We start from the raw sequence: 17266 nt of genomic DNA on the forward strand, positions 1-17266 counted from the left end.
TGCAATTTTGCTGTTTTTTTAATAAGTCAGGTTTAAATGCTGCATTTATAAGATTTAGACTACCAGAAAAGTAACTTAAGTACCCCATGACCACCTCTACGGAACTAGGACTGTTACACAGAGAAAACCTGTCTAGAAAAAAAAATTCCACTCTCAGGGTGCACTTTTGAATTTTTTATCTTCTTGTGTGTGATGTGTGTGCTCAGTTTTGTGTGTGTGTATTACTGCATGTGTGTAGAGGTCAGAAAACAATCTCAGGTGAAACCTTGCCTCATACTCTGGTTAAGGCAGGGTCTCTGGTTGCCTGCTGTGTATGCTGGGCTATCTGGCCTGTGAACTTCCAGGAATTCCCTGTCTCCATCTCTTATACTGTGATTGACACTGTGGAATCACAGACCTGTACTACTGCATCCTGGATACACACTTCTGTGTCCTCCTTTGGTGAGCTCTGAGGATCCAACCTCAGGTACTCAGTAAAGAGCAGGAGCAAAGCATTTTATCCACTGATACCTCTCTCCAGCTCAAGCACTCTTAAATTCTAAGGAGAGCTGGCTTCCTGGAGCCCACAGGAAAGCTTGATTATGTGTGAATCTGGCCTAACCAGTAGTAGTCCTAAATCCAATGACAAAGTATAAAAGATATAACTGAGTTTTAACAACAAAATCTTTTGATTTTTAACCCTTGTCATTACTAAGAGCCGTATGTGTGTGTTTACACATATATATGCTCCTGGATTATTAATTCAACTATTTAAATAGAGTTTCTTTATACATTATTTTTAAAATAAGTTTCCTGTAGTTTAAAAATGAACTAAACTCGCTGCTGCCTGTAGATCAGGATGTAAAGTTCTCAAGACCAGGGCCGTGCCTTCCTCTGTGCCGCCATGTTCCCTGTCATGACGATGATGGACTAAGCCTCTGAAACTGTGAGTGCAGTCTTCACTCTTCATCAAGAAAGCTTCTCTTTGCCTTAGGTGGGAACCACTAGAGAAAACCACAACCAACCAATATGCAAAGTTGTGGAACCCAGTCCCAAAGGCTACATCTACAAAACACTCACACCCAAGGCTCAGGTAACATTGCGGAAGAGGGGGCAGAAAGGTCGTAAGAGTCGGAGGATCGGGGCGTTTGTTGTGAGAGGGTGTCTCCTGGTAATATAGGAAGCCATACCAGTAAAGTTTCCCTAACACAACAGTCCAAATGCGTGACACCCATGGCCATGCTGAACTGCTAGAAGGAGAGCCTATGAGGCCTCAGTCCTACACAAAGAACTACAGGCCGCTGAGTAAAGCTGAGAGGGGGAGAGGTGGTGGAGCAAGGGAAGAACACATTGGTTTCCCAGAGCCAAACGGTCAACCCTGAAAACATACATACAAGTAATACTCCATGGACTCAACAGGTTTTATATGGGACTTCTAAGTATATGCAAACACATATATGTATACATTAACAACTGATGAATAAGGAAGCCATTCATGGAGGAGAGTGGGGAGGATTCTTGGGAGGACTGGAAGGAAGGTAAGGGAAGGGAGAAATGTTGAAATTAAAGTAAAGGGAGGAAATGAATTAAATATAAACTTAATTTAGGTTGAACCCTGAGGGATTCTGAAACAATTTTTTTCCCCACCTTTGGCTTTTCCCTTGAACAAAAGGAATTGCAATATTTTATAAATTAGGGATACTTCTTATTTAGACACTAAATCCTTACAGCTCTGATAAATTCAGACATTTAGACTGTGTTTATTGAACATCCGATACATATCATATCCAGCTTCTTACCCAAGCTGGCATGCTATAGACAGGAAGGACACACGGTTGCTATTGACTTTGACCAAAACGTTGTGCCTGACAGGTGAAGACTGTGTGCAGTAAGTGGAGACGGATGTCACCAGCTGTGTGGTAACACTGAGCTTTGTCACTGAACACATGACAGTGAACAAGATAGACACGGCCTTTGCCCTCTAGGTGTTTACAGCCCAAGCAAGAAGAATGAAAACCAAGAGTTGGAATTGCAGCAGGTATTATAAAGGAGAAACGCAAAATGGAAAGAAAGATGAAGGCTACTTCAGATTGATTTAGGAGACTCAGGACCAGGGATAGGAAATTAGGGAGTGCAAGTTGCAGGTAGGGCAGGTTTGAAGACTAGTGCACACTCAAAAAAAGCAGAGCATTTGAGAGAAGCTGTTGAAACATTTGAGCCATAGCTGGAGAGGTGGGCTGGGCCCAGAGTATGCAGTCCCCATGTAAACTTTTGGGGCAATAGTTATTAAACAAGAAGCTAAAATAAGTCCCCATTATCACAAAATAAAATAAAATAAAAAAACAAGTCAGTCTCAGGCACGTATTTTAAAAGCACAACTTTGGCTGTAGTGTTGTTGAGGATTGGACAAACTGTCTGGAAAGGGCCATATAGTAAATGTACACTTGGTGAGCCATATGGTTTCTCTTGCAAATGCTCAACTCTGCCAGTGTCATGTGAAAACAAACAAATGAGAATGGCTGCGTTCCAATAAAACTTTATTTATGGGCACCAAACTCAGAATTTCACATGACTGACAAGTATCAGGAAGTGTTATTCTTTTGTGTGGTGTGTGTGTGTGTGTGTTTAGCCATTAAAAATGTAAATTAACTGGGCTTGGTGGCATTTGGGAGGCAAAGGCAGGAAGATTACAAGTTCAAGGCCAACCTGGCCTGCAAGGTGAACCAGTGTCTCAAAAATCGAATCAAAAAAGCACATGAGATAGGACTGACTTGCTGGCTCCAGTAAGGGAGATGGGCTGAGGCAAATGAGCTGACAATGGAGTGGAGAAGAGCCAAGGCCTTATCCCGAGCTATAGCTGCATGATTCCCGACAAAAGCCTGAGAAAGCAAGGACTGTTTCACATCATCTGGCCCCAGCGTCCCAGAAACTCAGTGTGCTGTTTAGACGTGCTGAGCAGGGCTAAGTGCAAAGGCTGTAGAAACTGAAATGCTATAAATCACTTCAAAAGCAAGCAGGTTGACAGATAAACATGTATCTAGACATTGAAGATACTTGTCATGAGTTAATATTGGAAATATACCATCCTTTAAGAAGTAGTGTAGTAAGTCTTGAATTGGAAAAAGAAACAGTTCTATTAAAAACATTTTTTTTCATCTTTCAATGAGATCTCACGTATCCCAGGTTGACCTAGAATTTCCTATGTAGCTTAGGAGGATCCCGAACTTCTGATGCTCCCATATATATGTCCCCAGTGCTGGGATTACAGGGACTCAGTACATTGTGCATACCCGGAAACTACTAACTGAGCTACACCCCAGCTCTACAGACATTCTTTTTCAAAGGCACTAGTACGGGTCTAGCTCTTTCTCTCTTCTGTAGATTTGACTGGAAAAATAAATGAAACAAATGCAAAAGCTTGCTGCTTAAAACATAATTAAATAAAAATGTTCTTCTATGTCAGGTAAGGTGGCACACGCCTTTAATCCCAGCAGTCAGGAGGCAGAGGCAGATGGGTCTCTGTGAGTTCGAGGCCACCCTGGTCTACATAGTGAGTTCCAGGACAACCAGGTTATGTATTAGACCCTGTCTCAAAACAAGACAAAATCAAAACAAAGAACAAAATTTTTCTTCTAAATCAATTTGCTTTTACAGTTTTCTCATTCAAGAAGTAAACAAAATTTACAAATTTTTATTTAGTACTTTTTGTTTTTGTAGAGTATCACACAAGATCAAAAAATCAAGAGCCAGGGGTCATGGCACACACCTTTATCAGTTCTTGGGAGGCAGAGGTAGGAGGGTCTCTGTGAGTTCTAGACCAACCTGGTCTATGTAGTGAGTTCCAAGCCAGACAAAGCTATGTAGTAAGTCTCTATGTCAATTAAAAGAAAAAAAAAATCTAACCAATGTGCCTTTTATCAATTTAAAAACAAAAAATAAAAAAAAAACTGAAAGCAAGTTCCAATGCTTAAGTTAGGGTTTCTATCGTTGTGATAATGTGAACATGATCAAATCAACTTGGGGAGGAAAGAGCTGATTTCATCTTACAGTCCCTGAGGTCCGTCAGGGAAGAAACTTAACGGAAGAGCCTGGAAGCAGGACCTGAAGCAGAGACCACAGGAACCCTGCTCACTGGCTTGCTCCCACCGGCCTGCTCAGTATGCTTTCTTACACATCCAAGGACCCACCTGTGCAGGGATGGCACTGTCGCCCGTGTGCTGGGCCCTCCCAAATCAGTCCTTAATCAAGAAAATATGCCCACATATTTGATAGAGAAATGGCACAGCAGTTAAGAGGATTGACTGTTCTTACAGAGGACCCAGGTTTAATTCTCAGCACCCACATGGCAGCTCACACTCATCTGTAACTCCAGTTCCAGGGCATCTGATGGCCTCTGCTAGCCTCCAAGGGCACCAGGCATGCATATGGTATACAGACATATGCACAGGCAAAACACCCATATGCTTAAAATAACATTTTAAAAAGATTTTAGTTAGGACACTTTTAGGCAGTATTTAAAATATAAGTTTAAACATTGTTTCTTGTCTCATTACAAAGCAGAAATGACCCCTATTATCATTAACTAAGAGGTAATGCCTACTTGACATGGCATTACGTGTCTAGTGCCAAAGACAAAGGTTTGACAAACTCTGGTAATATATGAATATGGTAGTCCTCCACACATGTGAACAAAGAACACAGAAGTCATCATTCACACATACATACACACACACATACACATACATACACACACACCTGCATAAGCACACTCATATAAACAGACATGTGCACAATAAACGATCAATGTTAAATTTTTTTTTCAATGTTAAATTTTTAAATGGTGTTTCACTTGTAAGTTCAGTCACTCTAGTCTTAGCGCTGGTTTTGTCTTTGCTTTCTTTGATTTGTTGAAACAGGGTCTTCATAACATACCCCAGGCTGGCCTTGAACTCTCAAATCTCCTGCTCCAGCATCCTCAGTATCAGAATCATAGCTACACACCACTTCTTCATCTCCTCTCCTTTACTCTTGATAGATCTGGGTAAAGTCTGTTGATTTTTAATTTTTTCCAAGAAAACTTTTCATTCTATACGATTCCCATTTTACATTCTCTGTTTCATTCATTTCTGCTGCAGTGTTTGTATTTATTTGATTCTGCTTATATGAAGTTTATTTGCTCTTCTTTTTCTAATTTCCTAAATCCAAAAGGTAGGTTGTTGATTCAAGATTAGCCTTTTAAATATATAATAAGTGTTTACGTTAGAATCTCCCCTCTAAACTAAACACACTGCTTTAGCGGTGTCCCATGAGATTTAGTGTAGTTTTGTTTTCAGTTAGCTTGTGAAAGGACTTTTTAAAAAATTTCCCTTGTGACTTCTTTCCCCCAGCGGCTCTTTAGGAATGTTCTACTTAGCTTTCACTTTCTAGTGAACCTCTGGCTCCTAATTCCATTCCACTGCGATCAGAGAATACATTTTGCATTACTTCAATCCTTTTGACTGTATTCAGGCTTGTTTTATAATCTAGTATTATGGTGTGTTCTAGAGAATATCCATATGCCCTTGAGAAAAACGTCTATCTGTTGTCGTTGGATAAAACCTTCCATAGGTATCCTTTGGTCCTAATTAGCTTGTAGTGTTGTTCTTCTGTTTACTGTGGAACTCTGTCCAGCTGTTCCCATCACTGAAAGTGGGGTTATGCACTCAGCTTTTACTGCAAAATTGTTTATCTCTCCCTTCAATTCTGTTCAGTTTTTCTTTATATACTTAGGGCTCTGTTACTAGGTACTTATGGACTTATAACTTAATGAATTCCAGATAACTTGGCTCGTCTAGCAATGCAAGTACACTCCTTGTCTGTCCACTTGCCAGGAATGGCTTGCCAACACTGCTCTCCGTTTGCATGTAATATGATTTCCTTGTTTCACTTTCAGGATATTTGCTCTTTGAATCTATTCTGTCTCAAATACAACATATGGCTGGACTATATATTTCTTATTCCATCAGTCTTTGGCTCTTGATTGCACTGTCTGGTTCATTTATAGTATATGAGGATTTCTGTAATATCTAGTCAAAGATCATTTTAGGAAGCGTACTGACCAATTTTATGGCAACTTAACACAAGCTAGAGTTATCAGAGAGGAGGGAGCCTCGTTGAAAAAAAATGTCTCCATAAGATCCAGCTGTAGACAAGCTAGTAGGGCATTTTCTTATTTAGTAATCAATGGGGGGAGTGCCCAGCCCATGGTGGGTGGTGCCATCCCTGGGCTGGTGGTCCTGGGTTCTACAAGAAAACAGGTAGAGCAAGCCAGTAAGCAGCACTCCTCCATGGCCTGTGCATCAGTTCTGTCTCCAGGTTCCTGGCCTGCTTGAGTTCCTGTTGTGACTTTCTTTTATTCTGAATTGTGATGTGGAAGCACAGCTGAATAAGCCCGCTCCTCCCTTTTCAAGTTGTTTTGGTCATGGTGTTTTATCACAGCCCTAGAGCCCTAAGATACTAAGAGCATTTTGTTTATCAAATGTGCGTGTCCCTTTGTGTTTCCAATATTGGCTTCTTATGTGTTGTATATGTATTTATTTCCTAGCTATCATTAATGTTTCTTTTACTATCTTTTTTTCTTACCATCATTGGATTCTAATTAGCACAGTAACATGACTACTGGAGTGAGGATGGAGCTCAGTGGGACATTCAGGAAGCTATGGAGTCAGTCACCAGAATAACCACAACTAGGGGGCTGGGAGGTCAGCTCAGAGGTAAAAATACTTGCTGGACAAGTATGCGAACCAAAGTTTGAATCCAAACACTCTCATAAAATGCCAGAAATGTCTGCACAACCCCAGCCCTGGGAGAGGGAGACAGCTTCTGGGCTTGCCGGCCAGCCAGCCATACTAGAACAGTGAACCTCTGGAGCAGTGAGACTCTGTGTCAAAGCGGTAAGATGGAAAGTGGCCAAGGAAGACATCAGACTTGCCCTCAGGCCTCTGCACACATGTGACCTCCACATGCTCATATTCATGCACTCAACACAAACCCTTTTTAATAAAAACTTGTTAATTTACATTTTTATTACTTTTTTTAAAATTCAGGTCATCAGGCGTGGTGGCATGCTCAGTCCTTAACTTTTGTAAATTTTCTTCCTTTCTTTTTTTCTTTTCTTTGTATTGGGCGAGGAGTAGGGTCTTTTTGATAGAGTCTCACTATGTAGTTCTGGCTGTCCTGGAAATTGATCTACAGACCAGGCTTGATGGAGGAGGGTCTATGTGTTACTTTCATTGGTTATTAAAGAAACTGCCTTGGCCTTTGATAGGCCAGCCCTTAGGTGGGTGGAGTAGACAGAACAGAATGCTGGGAGAAAGAAGCAGATTTAAACAGACACTATAGCTCTCCTCTCCAAGATGGACGCAGGTTAAGATCCTTCCTGGTAAGACACCACCTTATGGTGCTACACTCATTAATAGAAATGGGTTAATCAAGATGTGAGAGTTAGCCCGTAAGAGGCTAGAGCTAATGGGCCAGGCAGTGTTTAAAAGAATACAATTTGTGTGTTGTTACTTAGGGTATAAAGCTAGCCAAATGGGAGCTGGGCGGGAACACCGCTCCTTACTACAACACAGGCTGACCTCAAACTCATAGAAATCTTTTTGCCTCTGTCACCTGAGTGCTAGAATTAAAGGTATGTGCCATCATACCCAACTCTTCAATTATTTTTTTTAATTTAAGAAGTAACTATTGATCTTTTGCTTAAGAGTTTGAATTGTTAGCCAGGCGGTGGTGGCGCACATCCTTTATCTTAGCACCTGGGAGGCAGAGGCAGGTGGATCTCTATGAGTGGAGGCCAGCCTGGACTACAGAGCTAGGACAGCAGTGCTGTCAACACAGAGAAACCCTGTCTTGAAAAAACAAACCAAAGAAAAAAAAAAGAATTTTAATTGTTGAATTATCATCAAAAATAGATTCATGCACATAAGAAAGGCTCTGCATAAGGTACACAACAGACCTAGCGCCTGCTTACAGCACGCCCCTGGAATGAACACTTACCTTATCTAATAATACATTCTGCCACAACCTAAATATGCTTAGGTAACTTCTGTCTCTGGCACCGAAAGATGTAAAGAAAAACTACGAAGAAAAATGAGACAAATTAAGCAAAATTTAGAGGACACACACATTTGATAAAGAAAATACACTTAGTGTCTTAGGTTTTCTATTGTGAACCATGGCCAAAGCAACTCGGGGAGGACACAGTTTGTTTGGCTTCTGTGCCACAGGTCTGTCATGAAGGTCTGCAGGGTCCCACCGACCAAAGCCAGCCGCTGGCCGCACTACTGTCACTTACCTTTGTGTTAAAAAAATAAATAATTGCTGCATAAATGATATTTCTTTATAAGCCCTGCCGTATAACAGTAATATAACAAATACAATTTTCAAAAACAGCGCTGTTCTTATTTTTCTAGGGAAGTGAGCTAAAACTAGGCAGCTGTTTATGTCCTTTATAATTTTCTCAAACTCATTTAAATAAGTGTATAGAAAGATGCACGTTTTTATTCTGAACTTTGCAATATGATGCCTCTCAATTGAGTCACATAGAAACTAAGAATATAAGCGGATTTCGGAAATGTATATATTATTGATAGGAATTTTAAGTTTTGAAATTTTTTTCAAGTGTTAAAAATACTCCAAAAATATTGGCTCTCTGCACATAAAACACTCAAATTAAACTCCGAGGCTTCTGATGCTAGAGAAAGCAGTAGAATCTCCACCTGTAATCCTGGGTCTGTTTGCAGCCCTATATATTTCTCTACATTTAGCTGTCTTTTATAAAGTCATGTTTAAAGTTGACTTCAACGAGAAAGTGCAGCAGATGCATCCCCATCCTTGAAGGGAGCCTCCCAGCGGGCCATCTCTTCCAGTGGCTGCGCCAGTGCCCACCTACCTACTACAGAGTGCTTATCTACAGGGAGGAAGAAAGCTAGTTCTGTGTTGGAGCGATTAAGGAAATTTCACACAATGATTTGGTAATTAATGTTTTTACAGATTTTTCGATTCATTAAACTTAAACCTCTCGGTATATGTTCTTTTTTGAGGGGAGGGGGCACGTCAAGACAGGGTTTCTCTGTGAGTCCTGGCTGTCCTAGAATTCACTCTGTAAACCAGCCGGCCTTGAACTCAGAGATGATTCTGCTTCTGTCCCCAGAGAGCTAGGATTATAGGCATGGCCTCCATGCCCAGTTATTGATAGATATTCTTTGTAGAGGATACATTCTAGCAATCTCCAGACAGTATTGTACATACAACTTGTGACTTAAAGATTACTACTGTTACTGTGTCCTTCTGGATTTTTTTATTTTAATTAGTACACAAAGAAATGGATTTAAAGCCTGGCGGTGGTGGCGCACGCCTTTAATCCCAGCACTCGGGAGGCAGAGGCAGGAGGATCTCTGTGAGTTCTAGACCAGCCTGGTCTACAGAGCTAGTTCCAGGACATGCTCCGAAGACACAGAGAAACCCTGTCTCGATAAACCAAAAAAAAAAAAGAAAATCCAAAAAAAAAAAAAAAGAAATGGATTTGACTGTGACATGGTTATAATCATCTTTTGTCTTAGTCATTTCCCATTGTTCTTTCCAACACCCCACTGCCCTCTTTCTCCTCTCAAATAGTAACCGTTTAAACTCACAAGAATCTGTTATTGAACATCCTGTGTCTCCACAAGACACTGTAGCTTCAAGAACTACCTAACTCCTGGTGCTTATCAGTGTGAGACCGCTTCTTCCTCTTATTGATGTGACAAAGATAGAGAAGTCCCTCACCTTTTCGCCCTCTGTGATGATCTGGATAGCATTTGGGATGAGTCGAGCAGTTTTCTCCTTGGTCATAAAGGTTATATTCTTTAAAGCAATAGAAATCTAAACACACACACAAAAAAATACTTTTTAAAAGTGAAATTCATATTTTGAAATACCAAGTATTACATCAATCTAATCCAGATTTGGCTGAAAGGCTTGCTTTAGGAGTTCTCTCTCTCTCTCTCTCCCTCCCTCTCTCTCTTTTTCTGCCCCCCCCATGTGTTCTCTATGAAAACCAAGGTCAGCATTCAGACATGTTCCCTTCCGTATTCTGCCCATCAATCCCACAATCTAACATTAGGACTGGGTGTGAAAGACAGTGGGAGTTCAGGCTCCACATTTAAACTCTGAGAACAATGTAGACAGTCTGTCAAGTAACCATGGTTTTGGCAGTGAATCCCTTCCAACCAAACTGTAGTAAGTACAAATGGGGCTGATGTATTGAAATTAGAAAAATACTTTACACATTTACGCATGTATAAACACATTATACTTACATAAACATAGATACACAAATACATATGATTTTACTTTTGAATCATCCTGCTTTTAAGAATACTGTGTATATTTCTGACTATGCAATTATTTCTATCAACAAATCAAGTGCAAACATATCTTACTGTAGTTTCCCATCTGAAGATGTTGCTATAGAAACACAGCCAGTTTTCTGAAAGGTACAGCCGCCCCTGAAGCAAAATATCCCTCTGAAGGGCACAAGCATAATCTATACAGACAAAAATGAGAAAGTTATTCACAAAAATCTGACAACTGAATAAACGTTATACTACTTCGGCTTGTGGACAGTCATCTCTGCTCACTCGTTCACTTATTCATTCATTCAATGCTCTGTACAGTTTCTTTGTTATGCACTAACTCACTAGAAATATTTCACACCCTCGTGGAACTTTGTAAATGAAAGGTAGAAGGGATGGTTAATATTGTCAACCTGGTAGAATCTGGAATCATCCAGGAGACAGGCCTCTGGGCGTGCCTGTGGGGGATGGTCTCAGTCAGATTACCTGAAGAAGAAAGGCCCACCGCAAATGAATGTGGGCAGTGCCACTCCATGGGCTGGGGTCCCAGACTGCATAAAATGGAGAAAACTCTCTCTTTCTGATGGTTAGTGCAATGTAAAAAGCCACCTCAAATCCTGCGATGGTGACTTCCTCACCCTCACCATCATGGACCATTGAGTCCAAATGAAGCTGTTCTCCTCCCAGTTGCTTTCATCGGGGCTTTTTACAGCAGCCACAGGAAAGCAGTCCCTCGCAGTAGGGAGCCCCTAGCTGTAGGGAAGACCGGGGTGGGAGCAGATTGGCCAGTGATGGAGAAGCGGAGAAAGGGGAATGCCAGTGCCTAGCTGCCCACCGCCCCCCCCCTCTTCTTGTTCAGTACAGGACACTGCCCATGGGTGCGACCCACATTCAGGGTTTTCCAACCCCAGTAAAAGCTCCTGGAATTTTGCTCACAAACCCACCCAGAGGTGTGCCTCCTAGGAGATTCCAAATCCAGTGAGGTCTACAACGAAGGTCAACCATCAGCAAATACAAAAACTACTTTGAGCCGGGTGGTGGTGGCGCACGCCTTTAATCCCAGCACTCGGGAGGCAGAGGCAGGTGGATCTCTGTGAGTTGGAGCCCAGACTGGTCTACAAGAGATAGTTCCAGGACAGGCTCCAAAGCTACAGAGAAACCCTATCTCGAAAAACCTAAAAAAAGAAAAAGAAAAGAATCCAAGCCGGGAATGGTGGTTTGTGCCTTTAATCCCAGCAATTGGGAGGCAGAGGCAGGCGGGTCTCTGAATTTGAGGCCAGTCTGTTCTACAGAAAGAGTTCCAGGACAGCAGGGCTACATGGAGAAACCCTATTTCAAAATACAGAAAAATCCAAAGGTCAGTAAAGAGTTGACAGAATTATGATGGACCAGCACATGCAAAGGCTACAGAGTTGAAAAGCAGACATCATATTTGAGAGCTTGTTGGCTGATCTTGTGTATGATGCGCCTATCCGTCTCTCCCTTGCCCACCCCCCACCGCCACATGGAGACCTGGAGACCTGCCCTGTGGTCTCATGTGCCATCCCTGCCCACTGCTGGGGACTTGCACCATCCTGGGACCCACTGTCTGTCTCTGGGGATCAGCCAGCCGCCCACAAGGCTTGCTGGGGACCAGCCACCTTCCTGCCTGTCGTGTGCAGTCCTTGCCTGGGACTGGGACTGGCTGCAAGCTGCTGGGGGCCCGCAGCAAACCCTTTACACTCCATACCTGCTCACTTCCCATGGCTTGCTCAGTTTGCTTTCTTAGCCAACCCAGAACCACCTGCCCAGGGTTAGCACCTCTCACAGGGAGCTAAACTCTGTCACCTCAGTCATGAATCAAGAAATGCCCACAGACATTTCCACAGGCCAGAGTGACAGAGACAAGGGTCCCTCTCCCACGTGACTCAGTTTATGCTGAGTTGGCAAAAACCAACAAGCACAAACATCATGCTTCTACATCCTGCTCAGTGCCTCATTTGAACCATAGGGCCAAACTACTGACAACGCAAGATACGAAGAGTTTCTGTAAGGTGATTACAATAACTGCTACATTTTAAAACTGCAAAGGTAATTTCTTATTTTAAAATGAAAGTTGTCAGGCACAGTGACACCTTTAATCCTAGCACTCAGAAGGCAGAGGCAGGTGGGTCTCTGAGTTCAAGGACAGCCTAACACAAGGAATTACGCGAGATTCTGCTTCAAATAAAACAAAATTCAACAAAAAAGTTGAATAAGCCTCAAACTATTCTCAAACTATTTAACCTTAGTTGTGTTAAAATTCTAAACAAACACTGAAAACTAAAAACTGAGCAAGGTAGTCAACACCTAACAAAAATTCCCAGTGAATCACGGAGCAGATCGGGTTGCTCACACAGTAGCAGGTGTAGCCCAGTTAGACTGGGTTGAAGGTTGTCTTCACGTTCCATTGCATTGTTATCTTAACCACAGACATTTTTTATCATCCAGTGCTTCTTGGACTTCAGAAATATCTGGTTGACTGATTAACACACAGTGCCAACCCTGCCCCACAGCTCTGATAGGCCTGGAGCAAGGTCAAGGGGATTGTGCCAAGTGCTGTCTGTGGTGCTGGCCTTGCTACTAAGTACTAAGTGCGTTGAAAGCTACATACCTGAAATACTTTAACGGAAGAATATTTGGTATGCATTGACAGACTTTTCAGTAACTTTTAAATGTGGCTTTCCTGAAATGTGTGCTATCATGATAAATGGAGACCACAGTAAAATTGCTTCAAATTGTGCTAAAGAAAATAAATAAATATAAAGTATAGCAAAGGCATTACATTATATCGCACACAAGAGATAAAACATTTCTTTTAAAAAGCAAAAATTAAACATTTTTTGTACTCCCAGCTTCTTTTAAATGAGTATCTACTATAAAAGTAATCATCATTTCAGGAAGTAAGAGTCTACCTGGTCAGTTATGTTAACAGTCGGATTCACCTCGGAGGGAATAAGAAAATAGTGTTTATCAAAGATGGTTGTTGGGGACTTTGTAACTTTATAAATAGTTTGCTAGAAAGCTATTAGTAATGATGAAGAAATTAACCGAGCTCCTTAGGTCCCTTTGACACATCTTGCTTCATTCAATCTGCTAGTGGTAGCAGGATCAAGTGACTCCGACGTCTAAAGATTTATTTTAGTAACAATAAAACGAATGATATAGAACAAAGCAAGAAGGGAATCCAAGAGTGAGTCACTATCATATACATTAAATAGTATACAGATATTTAAATAAGCTAAATGTATTCTCTGTCCTACTACTTAGAACTTAGGCACACTGTTCATATGGGAGGTAGCAATTAGGATAATGTGCTTTTTCTTCTTTTGTTCTTCCTTTGCTTTTTCTTGCTTGTTTGTTTTAGAGACAGGGCCTTACTGTGTTGCTCAGGCTGGCCTGAAACTCACAGAGATCTGTCTTCCTATGCCTTCCAAGTGCTCAGACTAAAGGAGTGTACCACAATACCCAGGTTATAAAAATAAAACAAACAAAAAGAACCCTACAATGTCAGGAAATACAGGGTTCCAAATATTCCATTTTGTTGCAAGGGTCACTAAACACACAGTAATGCAGACCTGACTAGACATAAAAAAAGATTCCTTAAAACAACATTTTAAAGATTTCTTTTATATTTGTTATTTAAATTACAAGAAATAAAACCCTCTCCTTTTGTATTTTGTTGGCTTTTTACTTGCAACAACTAAAGAGTAAATATAAGTTGAAAAAGAGAAAAAGAAAATAAGCCCCTTCTCTCTGGGCAGACCAGGAGATGGACATTCCTTTGCTTTTTCTTAGAGTATTTTCTTTTTATGACTTTTCAATTCTTTTCCTGATCCTTGAAGGTGATTCGAATCTTTTCAAAAAGCTAAGCAGGCTTCTAGCCAGCTTCACAGCCCAAGGAAGTTTCTTCAAGGACCCAGGAGTCATCCGGGAAGCCAAGAGCCTAACTTCACTGGCTTCCTGTCACAAAACCACCCGTCAGAAGATGTGTTTACCCTTCCAGAGGATCTTACCCTCTCGCTGTCCCTGCTGGCTTCCCTAATTACCAGGTAAGGTTGAGATGAATTAAATGTGACACATGGAGCTGTCAACTTGGTTCATTTCGGGACTGGTCATCCTTTCTTCTTTTTTCTCTCTCCTTTCCTCCCTCCTTCCTTCCCCCCTTTTCTCCTTCCCTTTCTTCCTTCATTTCACACAGGTTCTCAGATAGCCTAGCTAGGCTGATCTCAATCACTTAGAAGCTAACAATGACCTTGAACCCTAATCCCTTGTCTCCACCCTCCACTGCTGGAATCATGGGCCTGTATGGCCACACCCAGTTTATCTGGTACTGAGGACAGAACCTGAGGTGAGCACTCTACCCACTGAAGGCATCTTCGGCACCCAGCTGTATCTAAACTTTGGAAGCAACTAGTCAACTGTATCTGCCTGACTGTCAGTTCTGTGATCTCACACACACCACCTCCTGAGTTTGTTCTTATTTGTAGGCTTTGCTTTGTTACTGTTATTGTTTTCAGACAGGGTCTAAGTGGCTCAAGTTGGTGGTGCACTCATTATGTGTCATAGGCCAACCTGAAACTTGGTGTCCTCTGCCTCCAAATGCTAGACTTGCAGACATGCATTACCATGGCTGGCTCACATTTTAGTTTATGTTTAATCAATAACAAATTGCTTTTTAAGAATTATTCTTCTGCCTTTGTGGAGAGGTATTCTGAACTGGCAACAGATTTTGTACTGAATTATATGTCCTCAATACAACATTATCCTGTTTATACCTCAGTCCTGTTCACCTAGATAATCAGAGCACTCAAGATAAATTTTGGACAATAACATCACCAAAAAAGAAAAGTCTTCCCAAACAAGTCTTTTAAAGAGTAAAAGTATGCATATTACTTAAAAAAAAAAAGCAATGCATATAAGTGGTGCAAGTTGGAAGGGATATTACCTAGAGGTGTGTTTATTTCCTTCCCCTTCTACAAACATCTTTTGAGTGACAAAGGCGACATTTAATCAATTAAACTTAAGGGAGTGCTGAGGGTGGGGTAGGGAGGTACATTAGAGGTACATTAGCGGACTCAAGGACTGTACACGGTTTAAGAAGACAGGAAGCAGATGCCAATGAATAAACCCTCGTATAAAAGAAATGGATGAAGCCTGGGCTCCGAAATGGACGAGAGAAGGCTGCATTCCTATTCCTACCTGTGCACAGGGACAGGCACACAGTAACTGACTGACAGGCTCCTGAGGCAGACCTTAGCCACACTCACCTCCTCTCCAAACACTGGCAGCACCAGTCCCCCAGCTTTAATATAAGAGAAACAGAAATGGTGGGACCACTCGAAAAGGGTGCAGCCTCTGGTGTGCCAGTGTCACAGCGTAGAAGTCTCCTTTCAACAAGCCAGAACGGGAGGATGTGTCCTCCAAAGGCCGCTTGTTCAAGGCTCAGTTCCCGGCCTGCGGCACTACTTAGAGGTGAACTGGGGGAGGAGGTCTATTGGGAGGAAATTGGGTCACTGTGATGTGGCGGCTTCAGACACTACCCCACTACACAGACCCTGCAAAAATTAACTGCTTCAACACAAGCCCCAAAGCAATGATGGCATGGACCATGGATAAGAACATCTGAAACCAGGAGTTAAAGTTAATTCTTCCATTCTCTTCCAAGGTGATTATCTTGGTGTTTTGTCACCGGATAGAGGGTGGCTGTGAGACAGGTCAACCAGCATGCCTCTTTCCACTTTCCCACACACAAGAGTGCTCTTGGGTAAACGAGGTAGACGCCTCCAGAGGGAAACCACTCCAACTGTTCAGTCTCGTCCTGCATTCTCGGCCATAGACTACATAGCTCATATTCTTCCCATGTACAGTCTTCCTCACACCAGCCTAGCCTTATCCTGACACTCAGACCCAGATCATTCCAAGGCTAAAACAACTTTTTAAAATTTTTTTTATTGATATTTATTGAGCTCTACATTTTTCTATGCTCCCCTCCCTGCCTCTCCCCTCCCCCCTTCAGTCCTCCCCTAAGGTTCCCATGCTCCCGATTTACTCAGGAGATCTTGTCTTTTTTTACTTTCTCCTTCCCATGTAGATTAGATCTATGTAAGTCTCTCTTTAAATATTTTTTATGGTTTATTTTACTTTATTTTATGTGCATTGGTGTGAATGTGTCAGATCCCCTGCAACTGGATCTTCAGACAGTTGTGAGCTGCCATGTGGGTGCTGGGAATTGAACCTGGGTCCTCTGGAAGAGCAGTCAGTGCTCTTAACCACTGAGCCATATCTCCAGCCCTATGGGAGTCTCTCTTAGTCCACATTGTTGTCTAAATTCTCTGGGATTGTGGTTTGTAGGCTGGTTTTCTTTGCTTTATGTTTAAAAACCACTTATGAGTGAGAACATGTGATAATTGTCTTTCTGTGTCTGGGTTACCTCACTTAAAATAATATTTTCTAACTCCATCCATTTTCCTGCAAAATTCAAGCTGTCATTATTTTTTTCTGCTGTGTAGTACTCCACTGTGTAAATGTACCACATTTTTCTTATCCATTCTTCGATCGAGGGGCATTTAGGTTGTTTCCAGGTTCTGGCTATGACAAACAAAGCTGCTATGAACATAGTTGAGCACATGTCTTTGTGGCACGATTGAGCATCCTTTGGATATATACCCAAAAGTGATATTGCTGGGTCTTGAAGAACATTGTTTCCTAATTTTCTGAGAAATCACCACACTGACATCCAAAGGGATTGTACCAGTTTGCATTCCCACCAGCAATGCAGAAATGTTCCCTTTTTCCCACAACCTCTCCAGCATAAGTTGTCATCAGTGTAAAACAACTTTTAAAATATGAAAAGAAACCGGGCGGTGGTGGCGCACGCCTTTAATCCCAGC

At 41.8% G+C, this 17266-nt stretch overlaps 1 protein-coding gene across 1 annotated transcript in view; it reads right to left on the reverse strand.

The window, feature by feature from the left end:
- The window catches only part of Gramd1c (GRAM domain containing 1C), a 79412-nt gene that overhangs the window by 38513 nt on the left and 23633 nt on the right, over nucleotides 1–17266 (reverse strand). The window contains exons 4-6 of the mRNA XM_057764899.1: nucleotides 10443–10546; nucleotides 9787–9882; nucleotides 8017–8097 (exon numbers count right to left, since the gene is read on the reverse strand). Coding sequence (XP_057620882.1) covers nucleotides 8017–8097; nucleotides 9787–9882; nucleotides 10443–10546 — 281 coding nt within the window. The remainder of the gene's footprint in view (nucleotides 1–8016; nucleotides 8098–9786; nucleotides 9883–10442; nucleotides 10547–17266) is intronic.

Source organism: Chionomys nivalis, chromosome 3 (genome assembly GCF_950005125.1).
Source record: "Chionomys nivalis chromosome 3, mChiNiv1.1, whole genome shotgun sequence".
NCBI lineage: Eukaryota > Metazoa > Chordata > Mammalia > Rodentia > Cricetidae > Chionomys > Chionomys nivalis.